At 42.0% G+C, this 18,301-nt stretch overlaps 1 protein-coding gene across 8 annotated transcripts in view; it reads left to right on the top strand.

Annotated features, from left to right (window-relative positions):
* tenm3 (teneurin transmembrane protein 3) overlaps nt 1–18,301 on the top strand; it is a 388,426-nt gene that overhangs the window by 338,217 nt on the left and 31,908 nt on the right. For 5 of the 8 annotated variants that reach the window (XM_087845866.1, XM_087845865.1, XM_087845868.1 and 2 more), the window contains 8 exons: nt 137–280; nt 5,499–5,570; nt 7,940–8,117; nt 10,819–10,839; nt 14,400–14,524; nt 14,683–14,790; nt 16,131–16,285; nt 16,482–16,583. In XM_087845866.1, the coding sequence (XP_087701992.1) occupies nt 137–280; nt 5,499–5,570; nt 7,940–8,117; nt 10,819–10,839; nt 14,400–14,524; nt 14,683–14,790; nt 16,131–16,285; nt 16,482–16,583 (905 nt within the window). The remainder of the gene's footprint in view (nt 1–136; nt 281–5,498; nt 5,571–7,939; nt 8,118–10,818; nt 10,840–14,399; nt 14,525–14,682; nt 14,791–16,130; nt 16,286–16,481; nt 16,584–18,301) is intronic. The other 3 variants (XM_087845867.1, XM_087845869.1, XM_087845873.1) reach the window with 1 other exon arrangement.

Below are 18,301 nucleotides of genomic sequence, written 5' to 3' on the forward strand. Positions count from 1 at the left end.
AAGCAGTGACTCACTGGTGTGCTGGGTGCTCGTGTTACAGGCCCGTGTATAGACCTGGGTTCTTCCTGTTTGGTTTGAAAATGAACAAAGGGAAGGATTAAATATGTGGACTCACCTGAAGCTCTGTGTCTAACAGTGTCCGTGGGTTTTGAATACGAGTCCTGCCTGGATCTCATCCTGTGGGAGAAGAGGACGGCGATCCTACAGGGCTATGAGCTGGATGCTTCCAACGTGGGAGGATGGACGCTGGATAAGCATCACATCCTGGACGTGCAGAATGGTAGGTTGTACATTATACTCAGCGTTACTGAACTATACACAGCAATATGTGACAAACAGTCCTACTAATATTAATGTTCATGCAGGCTTTAGTCAAGAGAGTAGGAAAAAGTCGCTAACTTTGCCTTTCTTACTCGCTCCTCACCAATCAGATCCGATCATTTGTAATGAAGGGCTGTCGGCTGTCTATGCTTTTAACTGACTGGTTTGAATATGATGCATGCAAAGTCCAAATGAGCAGACAGCAGCATTAGCAGCCACATTTCTGTAGCTTTGTGCTGAATTTGTCTTGTTAAGATGCAACGATCCTGTAAAGCACGTTTATAAAATACATGTTAAAGGCTTTTCACCCTTCACCCTCTCCAGCAGCTCCCTCGCTGAACTCTGTCTGTCACCCGATCCATCACATTGCTATTCACCTTCTCTCCTTGCGCTCCTCCTGGGCTTTCAACACCTCCTCCCCCCATTCAGTGCATATGTGTGTGTATGAAAAAGAGTGTGTCTATTAGCAAGTGTGATTTGTGATCTCTGACAACATGTGTTCTGCTCTCCGTGGGTGTGACTGTGAATCTGGAGGGACAGAACTGCAGTGCAGTCTCTTTGAGAGCAAACACACTGCAGGAATAATTGTTTGTGTGAGAGTCCAACACTGCTCAGTGTTTTATTCATAGTTCAGCTGTAGATGTGCTCGTGGAATGGGCAATGTTTATATTGTATTTGCACGAAGCACAGTTGTTTAGTGACGAAGCCCTGCCAATGAGGAACGCTCCCATCATTCATATCATGACTCTTAGATTGAGTAAACACAAGAAACCGAGTTATGAATGGATCACAGACTATATGACAGCAGACATGAGCATGTGACAGTCATTTGAACCAAAGCCTCATATTCAACTGAACATTAGTACAATGATGGTAACAGACCTGCATTAAGGTTAAACTCTGTTCTGGTGCCAGTGTGCGTCACAGCGGCGCAGGCCGACTGCAAAAATGCACTCAAACGCCTAGAACCACAACAGAGATGGCGAGTACGTTTTATAGTGTGTATATAAGACAACAGAGTGTAAGTAGAGGAGGGCGTGGGTGGTGTAGCGACGTGGCCGTGGGTCAGTAAGGGAAAACTGGGACTTAACAGGTGCAACTGGAACGAAGTGGGTACGTCTGAGAAGAGAAGAGAACGGGGTTAGGAAGGTGGCGAAGGACACTTGGGGAAGTGGAGTACGACTGATGGGACTTACTTGAGTTTGGCTTTGAGGGACAGGCGGTGAGAATCCAGGTGAGTAATGGCAAAGACTGGCTGACCTGTTCCACTGCGGGGTGGTGATAGGAGGGCAGGCAGGTGAGGTTCGCGGTATTTTCCAGAATGGAGAGGTAGTCCGAGAAGAGCCGAAGCGGCAAGGAAGGTCCAGGTGAACTGTAGCGTAGGAAAACAGAAAAAACAAGAAACAAGAGCCTGAAAACTTGGAGCTGATACCAACCTGAGGTCGTTGACAAACTGGCGGTGAAGGACCTTCTGCGTAGAGCTTAAATCCTCAACCCGATTACCCAGAATCAGCTTCTGCAGGAGAGCTGATGGCTCCACCCAGGGATGGAGACCAAGTGCCTGAATGAGTTTTCCAGACATACCTCCGGATCATGACTGATCATTTAGTTAAAAACAAAGCAATATGACTTCACCTGAATTCTTGTCTTTGTGCTGTTTGCAGTTAAATGATTTTCAAATCAGTGAATTCTGTTAATATTTGCAGTTTACAGTCTACATAAACATTAAGTGGTTACATAAACATTAATGCACCGTTTTCCTTGTCAACAGTGTAAGTGCATATGGTGAACAGTGGAAGACTGTATTTGTCAAAGAAAGGTGAACTCAAATGTCCTCCCCTGTGTGTGTGATCATATATAACAGAGTGATAATGATACTGTTGTATATAAAGAAACTAGAAACAACCTCAAGCTGAGAACATGAATAAAGCATGATGTACATCGTGTGTCTTAAGTTGATCCATCCACATTTGTCTTATTTTGGATTAATCTGTTTGTAAGAGATTATTCATCCCTCAGCCGTAAATGACTGATGGGGTGTTGTCATCAACCCAAATCCAAGTCGAGAAAGATGCAACGGAAAGCTGGATTGATACCATCTACTAAACATATCAGACGAGTTCAAATTTCAGTGACTTCAACTTTTAGATGAAGGTTGAAGGTCGAGTTTTTCAAAGATCTTCAGTATGTGGTAACTCAAAAAAGAAGTCATCTATGATTTGGAACTTGATGACACAGGTGTGTCTACTCGGATACACACACATACATACCTGACAGACTGCCTCAGAGTAGGTGAGAAGGAGGGAGTCCACAGAAGAAGTTCAGCATTTATTAAATTATTTAGTAGAAGAGAGAAACTGAGAAGTTAATTTGAGCCATCTTTTATTGTGTGGAGGACAGAGGTGAAGTGCATTAGCCACCTAGCCTGCAGTAACAGCTGGAGTAACAGCTGGCTGTTTGAAGGGTCGACACACGCCACCTTCTTAAAATGGCAATGGAAATGAACCTGCAATATAAAAAACTCCATTTATTAGATACGCCGTTCCTCTGCAGATGATCTGTTAGCTGTGTGACTCTTTCAAGGAGGTTTGATATAAAGGAAGGTTGGAGATTGGCCTGTAATTAGCTAAGACTGCTGGGTCTACAGATTTTATGGTGTCTTGTAGTTGTTGTCCTAAAGGAATGGTTCAAATATTTTTAGTAATAAAGTACTATAAATGTAACTGTAATAGTAATTCAAGGGCAGAAAAGTTCAGCTGTGCATTGCAGACAAGCAGCACAGTTGGTATGTTTTGATTCCGCTTATATCCAAAATTGAGAATTTTTTATTCTCTAAAGAAGTCACGTTTCCCTTAAAGAAACATCAAACTGCACAGGAATCAGTCTGTGGGTAGTTATTCCTATTAGAAAGACGTAATTCCAGTTTTTGGATCCCATTCTTATCATTCGAGGTTTATTTGGGTTTTCATAAAGGAACGCTGTTTTTGTTTTTCTGTAGTTTGTAGTTGTTGCTGCTGCGAGTGACACAGCGTGTCATGGTGTGAATATTGATCGATTTAGTTTGTTTGTGGTTATTTGTTAATGATTCTAGTGTTTAGATGTTTTGTGCCTCTCCTGTGTTACTTGTTGTCATCCTTGTCTCTCCATTCATGTACTTCCTGTTTTATTTTGACAGTCTGTGTCCTATGTCAGTGTGTTCTGTTTGTCTTCCTCACGGTCTCGGCGAGTCTAATTACTCACAGCTGTTCCCTGCCTGTTTGCCTCCTTACCATCGGTGTGTGGTCATATAGTGTGTGTTTCCTGCTGTTCCTCGCCGGTTCGCCTGTGTTTCATTGCCTATGTTTCTTCTGTGTTCTTTTGTTTAGCTTCTCAAAGTTTTTGTTAGCGTTTTCACTTCCTCCCTTTGTTTGTTGCTTTGAAGTATTTTGTACAGCCATCAAATAAAGACTCAAACCACCGTCTGTTCCTCTGTTTGTCTGCGTGTGGGTCTGCACCGTGACACAACCAGTTATTAGGTTTAGGGGGCAGTTACTTCCCCACATAGAGCCAGGTAGGTTTAGTTGGTTTTTGCATTAATAAACTAAAAAAACATTTAAAAACTGCATTTTATATTTTCTCTGGTTCTCTTTGTCTTCTATTAAAATTTGACAGATTTGCCAAAAAGTAAGAAACCAGACACTGTAGAGCGGCAATATGACCCAAAATATTTATCATGATATACATTTGAAAATTTGCGATAACGATATAACTGACATGAGACAAAATACTTTACAATTCCACAACTTTATTAGTGCAAAGAACTCCATCAATGTATTTTCACTTAAACAAGCAGCTGTTTTTGTATGTGTATTAAAGTTATATAAAAATGTAACAGTGCAAATGCAAATTCCTCGCTGACAGTTTAACCAAAAGGCATTTCCAGTGGAAACTGGCCGACATATCCTCAGCATAACCATGTTTAATATCCACAACACTTAAAAAGAGCTTATACACACACAATACGGTAATATTATGTTGAAGCACAGTACGTATCACTCCGCGAGGCTCCGCCTACGATAGCCGTAATGCTCCAACAACCCATCAAGCGGTGCGGCTTCGTAGCTTAGCAAAGTCGTACTGAAACATTTGACAGATTTTCGAGCGCCGTGAACATAAAATCGTTTCGAGGTCAGTAAACACAACCAGAGTTCATACATAAGGCACACGGGATTATAAGGGGCTCTGTCGACTTTCAGAAAAATCAAAGGATTGATTTTAAGTGCGCCGTATTTTCCAAACAACACGGTAATAACGACGGCCCGCTAACATGCGCTACCAAAAATAGTGCTTTGTTGTGTATCTGACGGACGAAAGCTGAACCAGTTCCACACCAGTGAAGCTGCAGCATTTTTACAAACCAGTTCAGGTTCATCTGTTTCATTCAACGATCCACTTTCACTCTTCTCATTCTGCGTCACCGCCATGTGCGTATGTAAACAAAGGCACTGCGCCTGCGTGTTTTACCCATATTCTATCGCCATGTTTCATTTTCTTATCGTTGCCCAACATTGCCCGCGGTAATACTGTTCCCCGGTGTTACCGTGAACGGTACGATACGGCCCAGCCCTACTAACTGTATCTACGCTCCACGTCCATCAAAGGAAGCCTGTCTTTTTTAAATCTCTGTTTGCTTTGCATCCAAGCATAAAATAAGAAAGAAAGATAAGATGAACTGGGCTCCAAGAAAGTGGCAGTTTTAATAATTCAGTTCACCACAGGAGGCGACTTTGATGTCTTACTTTGAAGAACAAGTGCATCTCTCCTCTGTTGATCTTTTCATCTTCCCTCATCAACCTCGTCAAACGCCAGCCAACCTACCCCTCATCGTTCTTACTCTGCTTCTCTCCTCTGTCATCCTTCATTGTTTCTACCAACCTAAAATATTACACCTCAGTTTAAACAATGTTCTCCTTTAAATTGTGTGCGTCAGGCGCTGGCTACCAAAGTTCAGACACGACTGGGTCGATTTATAGAAGTTTTAGTTTAACTTTATTTGGACAGTAAAAATAGTACATGAACTTAACAGGTGACTGAAGGTCTAATTTCATATGAGTCTGATCGATGAACCAGCTGATTGCAGCCTCCCTGTATTTACACACAGACACTTTCCTTCAGTGCTTTATCCGTCTCGTTTCCAGGGATACTGTACAAAGGCAGCGGTGAGAATGTCTTCATTTCCCAGCAGCCACCTGTCATCAACAGCATCATGGGTAAGTATAGAAGAAAAGCTTCCCAGTTTGTTTGAGCATCACACACATAATCAGTGCAGGCTGACTGCATATTTCCTTTAAAGGTGGCCTTTACTTGTTGTCTGTTACATACATTTGTGGTCAGAGGTTTGCATAACTCATCCTGGTTTCATGGTCATTTCTTTTGAATTAAGTCTTTGAATTTGTTTATCTTGATGGATTGTACAGCACTTCTCCACAGAACAAAGCTGGAACATACGTACACAATCACCTCCCTCAGCACGTTGCACTTTGACCTGACAGCGTTAGTACTCAGCTGATGGCAGTGTTACACCTGGATGTTTGACTCTTGACTGGTTGATCTAAACGAGTTGATTTTCTGTCACAGAGCTGTCGTTACAAACGTCAGTAGTACTGAGGTCACAGCTTTGGATACATGAACTGCTTTATTACAAAACCTGTTTTCACGTTTGTATTTTCAGACTTCTCGTTGTTGATTTGCAGTCAAGTTGAAGGATTTAGTACTTGTCCAATATTTTGTCCACTTTTGTGTAATACACCCGTACCACTGGCAGCAAAACAGTCCTAGAGGATGATGCTGCCTCAGTTGTATGTGTAGTTGTTTAGAAATGACTTCACAATGCTGCCAGTGTATGATTCTCATCCTTAACTTTAACTTCTCTGGACTTTTCCCATTGTTATGTGTTTGTCAGTCCAAGGTGAAACAAATCTTTTTATGCTGACAAGTACCAGATGTCACTAATGAGAAGTTAATCGGCAACGGCCTTTTCAATAGAATTCATGGTAGAAGCTTCAGAAAAACATTTTAACCCTTTAAAACCGGTCGGAGCGGGCACGCTCTGTTTTGCGTAACTATTTTTAAATCCTGGTAGCTCTGCAACCACGTGAGCTAGTGCAATAATTTTTTTTGCATATGAAACCGGAGGAGTTGTACTTACATCTTCTGCCATCAGCTTGTCCTCGGTCACAGTTTCCTTCCACATATAGCTTTGCAAAAACTGCATAAAAAGCACTTGCAGCAACAAAAACATAATATTCCAGAAACACGCTTTGCCGATCCGATCAGCTGTTCATAACACTTCCTACGTCCATCAGCGCGAACTATCGCATGTCCTCCATGACCTGCCCGAAACCGGAAGTGACGTCATTTTCGCAGAAATGTAGTTTTTTACCATCAGGGCCTCATGAGCCTAAACTGGTGTTTTTAAAAGTTATGTCTGACTTTATGACTTTCTGTGTGGTTTCTGGGATGCTTAGGACTCATATTGCACTGCTGGAAATAGTTTATTTTGATGCATATGCTGCTTTTTTGCAAATTTGCATTATAATATTTATTTTTGTTTTTCCTGCAGTATATAAAAATTGGTGTATTTCAAAAATAAAACTATGAAGACACTCAAAATAAATTTCCTGTGGTGGGAAACTATTTTGTGCAACTTTTTTGTATTTACAGTTTTGAGGGATAAGCCTCTTAAATTTCTCTAACTAGAAATATATGTTAAAAAAACAAAAACGATTTTCAATTTTTTTGTAGTTTATTGCACTTTTTTTGCAATTTATGTAATTACTATGCACTTAATGCATACATATTATTAAAATTTGGACTATAATGGTTGTATTGATGTATAGCAACTTGAAATGCTCCCAAAAATGGCTCCACAGCAGGTAAAAATATAATATAAGCTCTGGCGGACTTGGTTCTATGGTAGGTCTTAAAGGGTTAATGGTTTTGTGTATTTATCTGAGTCAATTTATATATTTTTCTCTCCATGTAGATTAAAGAAAATCCCAAATAAATGTAATTAAAGGTTTAAATATAAAGGTTTAGGATAATCAGTTCGATGAAGCACATGTTGCAGTAAAAACAAAGTTGCCTCCTTTGAGTCAACCTGAAAACAATAATAAGTTTTTGTAAACTAGTTGCTGTGATGCAACGAGCCACATGGTGGCAGCATGGTGATGCGCTGGTTAGCATCTCCTCACCGCACAGGGCTCCTGTTTCATATCCCATCTGTGGCCATCAGTATTCCTCCTCATACTCCGGCTTCCACCGGAATGAAAATCAATGACATTCCAAAGACATGGATGTTCGGATTAACTGGTCATGGATGTGGGGCAGGAGTGTTTTGTTTGACTGGAAGGTTAAAAATGGCTTGTAGTGTAAAAGATGTTTTAAGTAGTCAGTGAGAGAAGTGTTGTTCTGTTTCACAGATAACTACACAGGAATCACTCACATGTACTTCAGATGCTTTTCATCGCTGTTTCATTTATAAAAAGCTCTTCTCTTGGAAATTAGTGAATCCACCCAGCTGGATTTAACCAGCTACTGGTTCACATGTGGAAAAGTGAATTTTAACTTCCTCTCCTAGGAAACGGTCGCCGCCGCAGCATCTCGTGCCCCAGCTGTAATGGGCAGGCAGAGGGCAACAAGCTGCTGGCGCCCTTGGCTCTGGCCTGTGGAGCAGACGGCAGCATTTTTGTTGGCGACTTCAACTACATCAGAAGAATCTTTCCCTCTGGGAATGTTACCAGTGTCATGGAGCTAAGGTAAGGAGATCCACTGCTGCTGTTGGAAGTGAAACCTAATCCAGAGAATACATTTCCCGGTTTCACAGAGATAAAGGCTGTGTCCAAATTCAGAGGCTGCATCCTTCACAGGCTGCATCCTTCAGAGGCTGCATCCTTCAGAGGCTGCATCCTTCAGAGGCTGCATCCTTTAGAGGCTGCATCCTTCACAGGCCGCGTTTGTAGGCCGTCCAAATTCCAAGGCGGCTCCAAATGCAGCCCACAAGTGCGTCCTCATTTTCCCCAGATTTAAGTATGTATATCCTTCGTGGCCTACCCTATCCCAGGATTCATTGCAAATCAAAGGTTGAAGAAATTGTTTGGAGAAAATGGCGAACAGTCGAAGTGGTCCGGAAATAAACCTTTAAAAGTAAGTACTGGGTTTTTTATCTCACTGAAATATGCAGCAGAACAAATGTTAGCGTAGTGAAAAGTCTTCAGATGTTAAATTCTACTAACCTTTGGCTAAGTCACGTGACGTCAGTGATATCGCTATAAAGATCAACACTCTGCAGGATCGTCCTGTTTCCATTTTCTCTTTTTATTTCTCTGATTTAAATACATAAACGATGTCCATGTGAATCTATTATCTATTCATCTGAACGTTGACAGATATTTGATAACGTGTTTTGCTTTAGTTGTTAACTGCCATGGTTGATTTCCTTCTGCAAGCGTCCAGAGTCAGGAGAGACTGAGCAGGTGAGAGGAGACGGGACGAGGATCTCCACCCCTGACACCAGGAGCAGTGTGTGAGGAAGAGGAGGAGAAAAAGGAGCTGAGAGATGCAGAGGAGAACAGGGAGAGCACCGACAGCCGTTCTCTGTGGCTGAGGGAAATATTTAAACAGTTTCTCGATATTTGCTTCCTGCATCTCCAACACAAACTGTAACAGCTGCATGCAGGGAACCAATCACTGCTGTTTATCCTGCAGGATGTGACAGGGAACGAAGGAACAGTGAAGGGACCCACGGACACCTTTGATAACAATTTGTTTGATCCAGAACATATTTAGTTAAAGTATTGTTTTAGCACAGTGCTGGTTTCACTGGGAAACGTATGCAGCTCATTTAAATAAATTTAAATAAAAAGTTGTCCCTTCATAAAGTGTGTCAGTATTTTATAAGGATGTGATGTTTCTGTGTCCTGTCAGAGCCTCTTACACAAACATCAGCCTGTTTAATGCTCTCATATCTTCAACATCTTAAATTGCACAGTTTTCATCAATAAAAGAATATTTACTGCATCACTTTGTCTTCCATTTTTTCTGAAACACGCGAGGATCAAATCTTTTAGTTTATTTTAGTAATTTTTTTCCATATTTCCCTTAAATATAACTAAAGCTTCCAGGCGGTGGTCACTGTATGTTAATATTGGTATGTTAGACGGGCACACAGGTATAAATGATATGAAATAGAAATACATACCTCGAATTTGAACTGAAATGCTATAAACATGGTGAGTTAATACCACCACTGAGCTTTGCTTTTCTTTTTTCAAAAAGCTGTATATACAGTAAAATATAATGTAATCCTTTTACATTTGCACCATCAAAATGAAATGAGGCTAGCCTCATGAACTAGTTTGCTAGCTAAAGTTAGCATTGTTGGCTCAGTGCATGGTTGTAACGTTCTCCCAGATACATCACACACACATGAAACAACAGTTTTCTCAGATAAAAGTCAAACACATGACATAAATATTTTCTGCATTTCGATCGAACACGCCGTCCACCACAGCTGTAGCTGCTTATGTGGCGGCTGCTAGGCAGACCGTCCAGTTTAACAGCCTTGCACTTCCGGTCTTCGTGGCCTTCGAAGGATGCAGCCCCTTAGTTTGGACACAGCCCAAGGTCTTACCCACAGACCTGACCGTCCTTTTTCAAGAAAGCGTTGCCGAACCATTTCATCCAGCTTTGCCTGGTAACTAAATGTATTCATGAGCTGATGTAAAACAAAACAGGACCCAGTGATTTGTCAAAATGACCTGATTGAAGAGTACTTAATGTAGAAAGGTAATACTACATTTAATGCTAATTGCAATGCTAACATGATATAATGTAATGCTAATTTACACCATGGAGCCCTACATTCAAACAGGTTTAACACTGTCTGGATTTAAGACCATGTGGAGTGCCACGATGTCACTGGTTGGTTGGTTTCTGCTGATAGGATTACATTAGCTAACATTCATGTTAGCTAATGAATGTTAGCTAACATTCATGTTAGCTAACATTCATGTTAGCTAACTAATGAAGAACTAACACCACAGTGGAAAACAGCCATGTTTTAAACTAACATCTCTTTCATACTGATTTCCATATTTCGTCCTAACTGTTGCTCATGCTGTAGTATTTTCCCCTAGAGCAGGGGTCCCCAGTCCCAGGCCACGAGGGCCGGTGTCCTGCAGGTTTTAGATCTCACCCTGGGTCAACACACCTGAATCACATGATTAGCTCATTACCAGGCCTCTGGAGAACAGAAGACATGTTGAGAAGGTCATTTATCCATTTAAATCAGCTGTGATTGATCAAGGACACATCTAAAACCTGCAGGAACACCGGCCCTCGTGGACTGGGATTGGGGACCCCTGGTCTAGAGAGTTCATTGTAATATCAGCCGAGCACCAGTCTGGTAACTAACTTGTGTCTCTCTGCTTTCTTGGGTTTTCTGGCTTTTTTTCAAAGAAACAAAGATTTCAGGCATAGGTAAGTGTGACTAATCCTTCTTCAACCTGTAACTTCTTTTCGTTCCACCATCGGTTTTTGCACCAGATTTCACTTTGTTTCTGGGTCTGCTGCTTGTTTTTGTTCTCATTTCACTCACCACATAAAGTATTCTGGGAACTGAATGATTGAATGATTGCAACAATGATCACTCTCATCAGAGAGAATCAAGGATGTCCTGGCATCTACCACCAAAATGAGACGCACTCATCTTGGTTTTCATCCTGCTTGGTTGTTAAACTTCCTAATTTTAAAAAGTGTAAACATGAAATCGAGTCTATTCTTCTCCAGTCTGCTGAACAGCACACAATCCTCACAATAGGGGCAGGCCCTAGGAGGGGTTGCAAGGAGAGCATTTGCGAGGGGGGCGGGTACAGACGGTGTGGATATCCGTCATATCTGTCATCTTCTGGACGTCTTCACCGTCCTCTTTGAATTCATCCAAGCTGTAGCTACATGTGCACATACAGAAATACTTGATGCTGACTTCATATTACCTTTAACAATAAATGTTACCATGTAGGGCATAGTAACATTACATTTCCTTTTCCCTTATCTGCATGACACTAATTATTCATACAAGATCATATTTAGGTAATCACACTTTGGATTTCGATTGGATGAATTGCCTGTTTTGGTCTTCCCAATGGCAAAATCAATAATGATACATTTGTACTGTTAATTTGCATAACGTGCAAATCAAAGGCGCGAGGCGTGTGTGAGTGTAAGCCATGGTGGACACTTTACTCACTCACTATCTGCCCCCTAGTGGTAAAGAGTTGCATTACAGTTTGGAACTTTAAACTTTTATTTACAAAAAAACATTACACAATACTTAATCATGACATTTATAAATAAATTGTAATTACAATGCAATATTTTACATTGCTTTAAATTAAAAATCTATATTTTTGTTGCGTTGATTGGCTAAACAGAGGCACTGTGTTGCAACGTGACTAAAGACAAATTACCATTAGTCTGTTGAGAAGATGAAGGAGGACTATGAGGATCCGATGATTGTAGAGTGAGAGAGGAGGACAGAGGATTAGTGAGGAGGAAGTGAGGGCAGCTATGAAGGGGAGTAAGAGTGGTCCAGGTGACATACCTGTGGAGGTATGGAGAGGTGTAGGAGAGAGAGTAGAAAACTTTTTAACAGGACTGCTAACACAATCATGAAGAGTGAGAGGATGTCTGAGCAATGCACAAGAGAAGAAGGCGGAGCGTGCAGGGTGGAGTGGGTGGAGACGAGTGTCTGGGTGATTTGTGACCGACGGAGAGCAGCGACAGAGAAAGGAAAGGTTTACAAGAGGGTAGTGAGAGCTGCTGTGATGCTCTTTATACCACGCAGCTCTTTGTCAAATTATTTCTCTCATTAAAGACGTTGTTACATGTTCTGCATATTCATTTGGACGATCCAAAAATCGATGAAAGTTGTCTTTCCCTGGGTCGATCCTGTCAATGCTAACATCTGTTTTTTGCAGCGAGCAGTCAGCTCACATGTACTTCTCCAGCATCCTCAACATGTCCGACTTGTTCTTGAGTTTATTTTTCCTCCTCTTTCAAAATGAATTACAGCTGATCCATCCAACCAAACACAAAGAGACTTTTAGATCAGAAGCAAATTAATAGCATTGCAAGCTAAACAATGAATAACAATGCAACTCTCCCCAAACAAACCATAGCCTGTTAGCTTGTGGAGAGCAGCACGAGCTTTACTGGTCTAAGGCTGGAAAAGTCTCCACCTGTACGACTTCTGAAGTAACAAAGGCAAAATAAAAAGCGTCTGAAGGAAACTGAGCTACATGTCGAGTTTACCAAATACACCAAAGCGAAGCAATAAGCAGCCATGCAGCAACACACATCTATCAGGACCATTAACACAGCTGTTTCAGTGTCTTCCACATCGTTAAGTCCCCATTATGAGGTCTAGAGGAGGCTGAATCAGAGCTTAATGGGCTTTGTTTTACAAGTCGTAACACAAGGCAATGTCACTGTATTAATAAGAGAAAACACCACAACACCAACTAACCTATGTGGGGGTGGGGGGGTAGGTTCGAGGCCCACACTGCTCCCAAAATCAGGCACTTTGTGAAAACACATCCCTTAAACATTGAAATGATTTCTCTGTTTTTTGTGTATCAGTTCACAGCTCGTTGCACTTTTCACTTGTTCTCTATTCTTTGATTATTTCCTGTCTCCTGTTTTCTTTTCCTGCCCGTCGGCTTTGACAGGAACATATTACACACTGCTGTGAGTGTTAATGCAAATAATAATGATGGAAACGGACATTTCAAAAAGGAAGCTAAGGAAGAGAAACTGGTTCATTTTGGTGACATTAGATCATCAGGATGTCACTGCGTTCAGTCAGCATAAAGAGTCGGTCAGAGCGATGGAAAGAAGCTGGCTTCATTTTAGGTTTTGACAGACAGACCAGGTGATTCATGAGTTTCATTAGCTGCTTTGGCCTCCCTGAAACCAGAGACGAAGTCATTTGTGTTGCCTTTCATCTTTAAAACGTTTCGGTTTTATTCCAGTTTTCCTACATAAAGATTAAACGTCAGCGGCTGTAAAATCATTGAATCACTCCAGGAGCTCAGTGATGCCCTGATCAGATCTGAGGAGATAACCAGGACATCATCCACGTCTCATTAGGAGCACACCCTGATATTGTCAGGCATGCATACAAGCGCATCGGGGCTACAGACGATTATGAGTCGCTGCGTTTTCCCCTTTCAGGGTTTCTTTGAATGGAAGCTGCACATTAATCAGTCCAGATCAGTACAGACATGTTTGGGTTTCTTCCTGCTGTTTAAGGTCTTTTTTCTGTTGAGCAGGTTGGTTCTCTCCGCACAGACGTTTCATGGTCTCTCCACATAAACACACTTTCTCACATATCACAGCTGCACTTAAATCTCAGAGACTGCACACACATGTAGGTGCACACACTAGTTACAGCACAGCTACACTGACCCAAACACTGACAGCTCCTGCAGACAGTCTCCTTCATTTCCACGTCCTCACGTTGGACAACAAGCGTTTAACTGAACTCATGCTGCCAATTCTTCTGGGAAGTTAAAGTTAAACTGTCCGACGCTTCATAGAAGGATTTCACCTTTTCTCCTTTTTTTTATGTCTGTTACGTTATTTATTTACTTCCTGCATGAAGCTGTTACAGTACTCATTACATATATTTGCCTTACTGCACAGGCTGGCCTGAAGTGCATTATTATAACCAGTAAACAAACCGGAGGCTAAAGCCTGACAGACTGATTAGTGATCCTTTGACCAGCTAGTTGTTAGCATGCTGTCCTGCAGCTGCTCAGCATCAGTGTCATTCCAGCAGCAGGACAGCGTTTCCTCTTGTGTAATGAAATGAAAATTCAGTTTTTCACTTTACATTGTGAAAGCAAACATAACAGTGGGATTAGTTTGGTTACTAAATGTGTAGCTGATATCTTCTCAGGGACGTGACACAGATGTGTAACCTTCTGATGAGTCTTCTTCTGTCTTTCTTATTTGTTCCCCTTCACTGCGCTGCACAGCAACAACCCTGCTCACCGCTACTACTTAGCCACTGACCCAGTAACAGGGCAGCTGTATGTGTCCGACACTAACTCACGACGGATTTACCGCCCCAAAGCTCTCAGCGGTGCCCGTGACCTCATCAGTAAGCATCAGCATCTTTACTTCCTGTTATGAATGTAGTTACAAGACAGTGTTGTCATACGAGACTCCAGTGAGTCTGCAGCTTTGTACCTTTCTCTGGTTAATGTGTGTGTGTGTGTGTGTGTGTGTGTGTGTGTGTGTGTGTGTGTGTGTCTACAGGTAATGGAGAAGTAGTGGCTGGTACAGGTGAGCAGTGTCCTCCATTTGATGAAGCGCGTTGTGGAGATGGAAGAAAAGCTACAGAGGCCCAGCTGCTGGGACCAAAAGGTGCAGAAACTTTCTGTCTCCTTCTAACACACACACACTCACACACACACACACACACAGACACACACACACACACACAGACACACACACACAGGTGCTTATTATTTAAGTCCGCTACATAAGCATAGCCATACTAGATTTATTACCTGTCAGATGTCCTCTTGTCCTTCGTCCACTGGAACTGCAGAGCCGTACCAAACAGTAGTCCTGACAGTGGGCGAATGATCCACAGTGTAATGCAGGTGTAGATGAAGTATTTATTGGTTGCAGCCAGCAGCAGAGTGCATGTTGTTATAGTACTAAATTCCCACACCCAGGATCTGTCCAGGTGTGCAAGTTCAATTCTTTCATCAAGCTCAGGAAGTCACACTGACATCAATGCAAACCTGTTCAGGACCATTAACACCTTCAACACTGTAAGCACGTGAGCGTATTTGAATATTGGATGTAACTGCCAGTTTCCCACTGCTTTCAAATAATCCCAGACTTGAATGTTGCATTATCCTGGATGGACATGAAGTCACAGCAAACCTTATTTATTTATCAGGAACGCCATACTAAGACTAAGGTTTCTTTTGCTCCGACAAAAGCCTCAGTTCAAGTGCAACAGAGGAAACACATCTCTGCACAGGAAATGCTGCAAATGTCCAGCTGTACCACGTTATAAAGGTGCTGTTATGTATTTAAATCTGGTAGCCAGGAGGAAGTCATGACTGTTCGTTTCTAGTTGTCAGTTTTGGGATTTTGACTGTGAGATGATGCAGGATCTGTCTGTTTATAGAGAGGTTATTTGACTGCAGTGTGAGCTCTGTCATCAACAACACGTTTCCTGTGTCTTCCTTCTCGCTCTGTCCATGCTGTCCAGGAGAACTGTTGTTTCTGTACTGAAGCCCGTCACGCCATACTTAGTGACATGTAGCTAACTGTGTTTGCATGTTTGTATGTGTTACACTGCTGCAGGAATCACAGTCGCTCCTAATAACCTTCTCTGTGAACGTCTTATTTTGTCAAGCTGCCACTTGTTTGTTATCACTTGTAACATTTTTCTTGCTTATAGTAATCTAAGTAATCTCTGCAGACTTTGCTTAAGTGCACCGAACTCTTTCTGCATTCATGTTATTATTATTGTAGCGTTTTGTATTTTTCATTGAAACTGTGTTTGCTGCATCTCCACTCAAAGGATTTACTTCTGTTTGTTTTTTGCTTTGTGCATTGAAGCTGTTCCATTAATAATTTACTATCATAAAATCATGTGTGTGTGTGTGTGTGTGTGTGCGTGTGCGTGTGTGCGCGTGTGCGTGTGCGTGTGTGTGTGTGTGCGTGTGTTTCTCTACTCACAGGAATTGCAGTTGATAAAAACGGACTCATCTACTTTGTGGATGGAACTATGATTAGGAAAGTGGATCGTAACGGGATCATCTCCACAGTGTTGGGCAGCAATGATCTGACCTCTGCACGACCTTTGACCTGTGACACCAGCATGCACATAAGACAGGTAACCTTTAACCATTAAAACCTCTTTGCTTATCAGAAAATATCAGACTGTGTGAAAATATCACATGATGTGATGTGTGTGTGTGTGTGTGTGTGTGTGTGTGTGTGTGTGTGTGTGTGTGTGCGTGTGTGTGTGTGTGTAACAATAAACAGGAAGTGAAGTGTCACCTTTTCTTCTCTGTCCTCTTCCCTTCCAGGTGCGGTTAGAGTGGCCCACAGATCTAGCCATCAATCCCATGGATAACTCGATCTATGTGCTGGACAACAATGTTGTGCTGCAGATCACTGAAAATAGACAGGTATCATGTAAACCTTTGCTGAATGTATATTTTATCCATCCATCTATTCATTTTCTTCCACTTATCCAGCACCAGGTTGCAGGGGCAGCAGCCTAAGCAGAGGCCCACCTCCCTCTCCCCACCCACCTCCTCCAGCATATCAGGAGGTACACTGAGGCATTCCCAGGCTGAGAGATATAATCTCTCTCTGGTGTCCTGGGTCTACCCTGTGGGCCTCCTCCTCATGGGACATGCCACCCAGGAGGTGCCCAGGAAGCATCCTTATCAGATCCCCAAACTGGCTCCTTTAGATATGGAGGAGTATTGGCTCCAATCGAAACCCTCTGACACCCTGAGCTTGTGTCAGAGAGAGGACACCCACCCACTCTGACGTAGCGAAAGTAGAAGCCTTCTGCCTGCTTGACATACATTTTATCCATGTAAGCTATAAAACAGAACCAGTGACAAAGGGAGTGGAGTCCAACACTCACTGGAAACAAGTCCAACTTATTAATGACAAGTGCGTTTGTACGGGGACCAAATGGCCTGTAACAATGGGCGTGTAATAATAACAGTTATTACACGTGTAATAATTGTTATTATTACACGTGTATAAATTGTTATTATTACGCGTGTAATAATAGTTATTATTACACCTGTAATAATAGTTGTTATTATTACGCATGTAATAATTGTTATTATTACGCGTGTAATAATTGTTATTATTACGCGTGTATAAATTGTTATTATTACGCGTGTAATAATAGTTTTTATTACGCGTGTAATAATAGTTATTATTACGCATGTAATAATAGTTTTTATTACGCGTGTAATAATTGTTATTATTACGCATGTAATAATAGTTTTTATTACGCGTGTAATAATTGTTATTATTACGCGTGTATAAATTGTTATTATTACACGTGTAATAATAACTATTATTACACGTGTAATGATTACTTGTGTAATAGTTACTTTTTTGATTAACAACCTCAACATTGATCACAGCAAAGGGTGGAAATACCTCCAACATGCACAAACATCTGACAACACAATTAATTTGCATGAAAGTGTCCAGGAGCGCATACCTGATGATATCATTACAAAACTCATCATCATCCTGCAGCCTCGTGTCTTCTGCACTGATGGACATCCTCATATTCAAAAATGGTGACCGTTGTCCAATAACAGAAAACCACGCAGGTTCAGATCAGGCCGTTCATGCTCATTTGCTCTTCCCAGGTCTCACTTTCTTTGAATTGAAATCTCCCATTAGGATGTTGGAGTCACTAGATGGAGCACCCTTGAGCCGCCCACTCAGTGACTCCTAAAAGGCTGGGTGCTTTGAACAGTTTTTGGTGCATAAGGGCAAATGTCAGGACCTGTTCCCCCACCTGAAGACGCAGGGAAGCAACCCTCACCTCCACTGGCAAAACCCCCAACATACTGGTGGTAACCTGACAACTCTAGACCAGAACAGAGTCGAGCCCATGCCCATCCAGTCAAGCCGTGCATTCAGGTGAACCTGGCTATATGTAGCAGCAATGCTCAATCTCACCTACTAGCTCCTTTCCTCCAGAGAGTTGATGTTGCCTGTCCTAATAGCTAACCTCTGTAGCCAGGGATCAGACTGCCAGGGCCTCCATCCCTGACTGCCTCCTCACACACATTGCACCTGACCCCTGTGTCAAGTCTTGCGGGTGGCAACCCTACAGTCTTCTCTTTGGGCCGAGCCCCAT

Source organism: Neolamprologus brichardi, chromosome 9 (assembly GCF_056152115.1).
Source record: "Neolamprologus brichardi isolate AB-2024 chromosome 9, ASM5615211v1, whole genome shotgun sequence".
Taxonomy (NCBI): Eukaryota; Metazoa; Chordata; class Actinopteri; order Cichliformes; family Cichlidae; genus Neolamprologus; species Neolamprologus brichardi.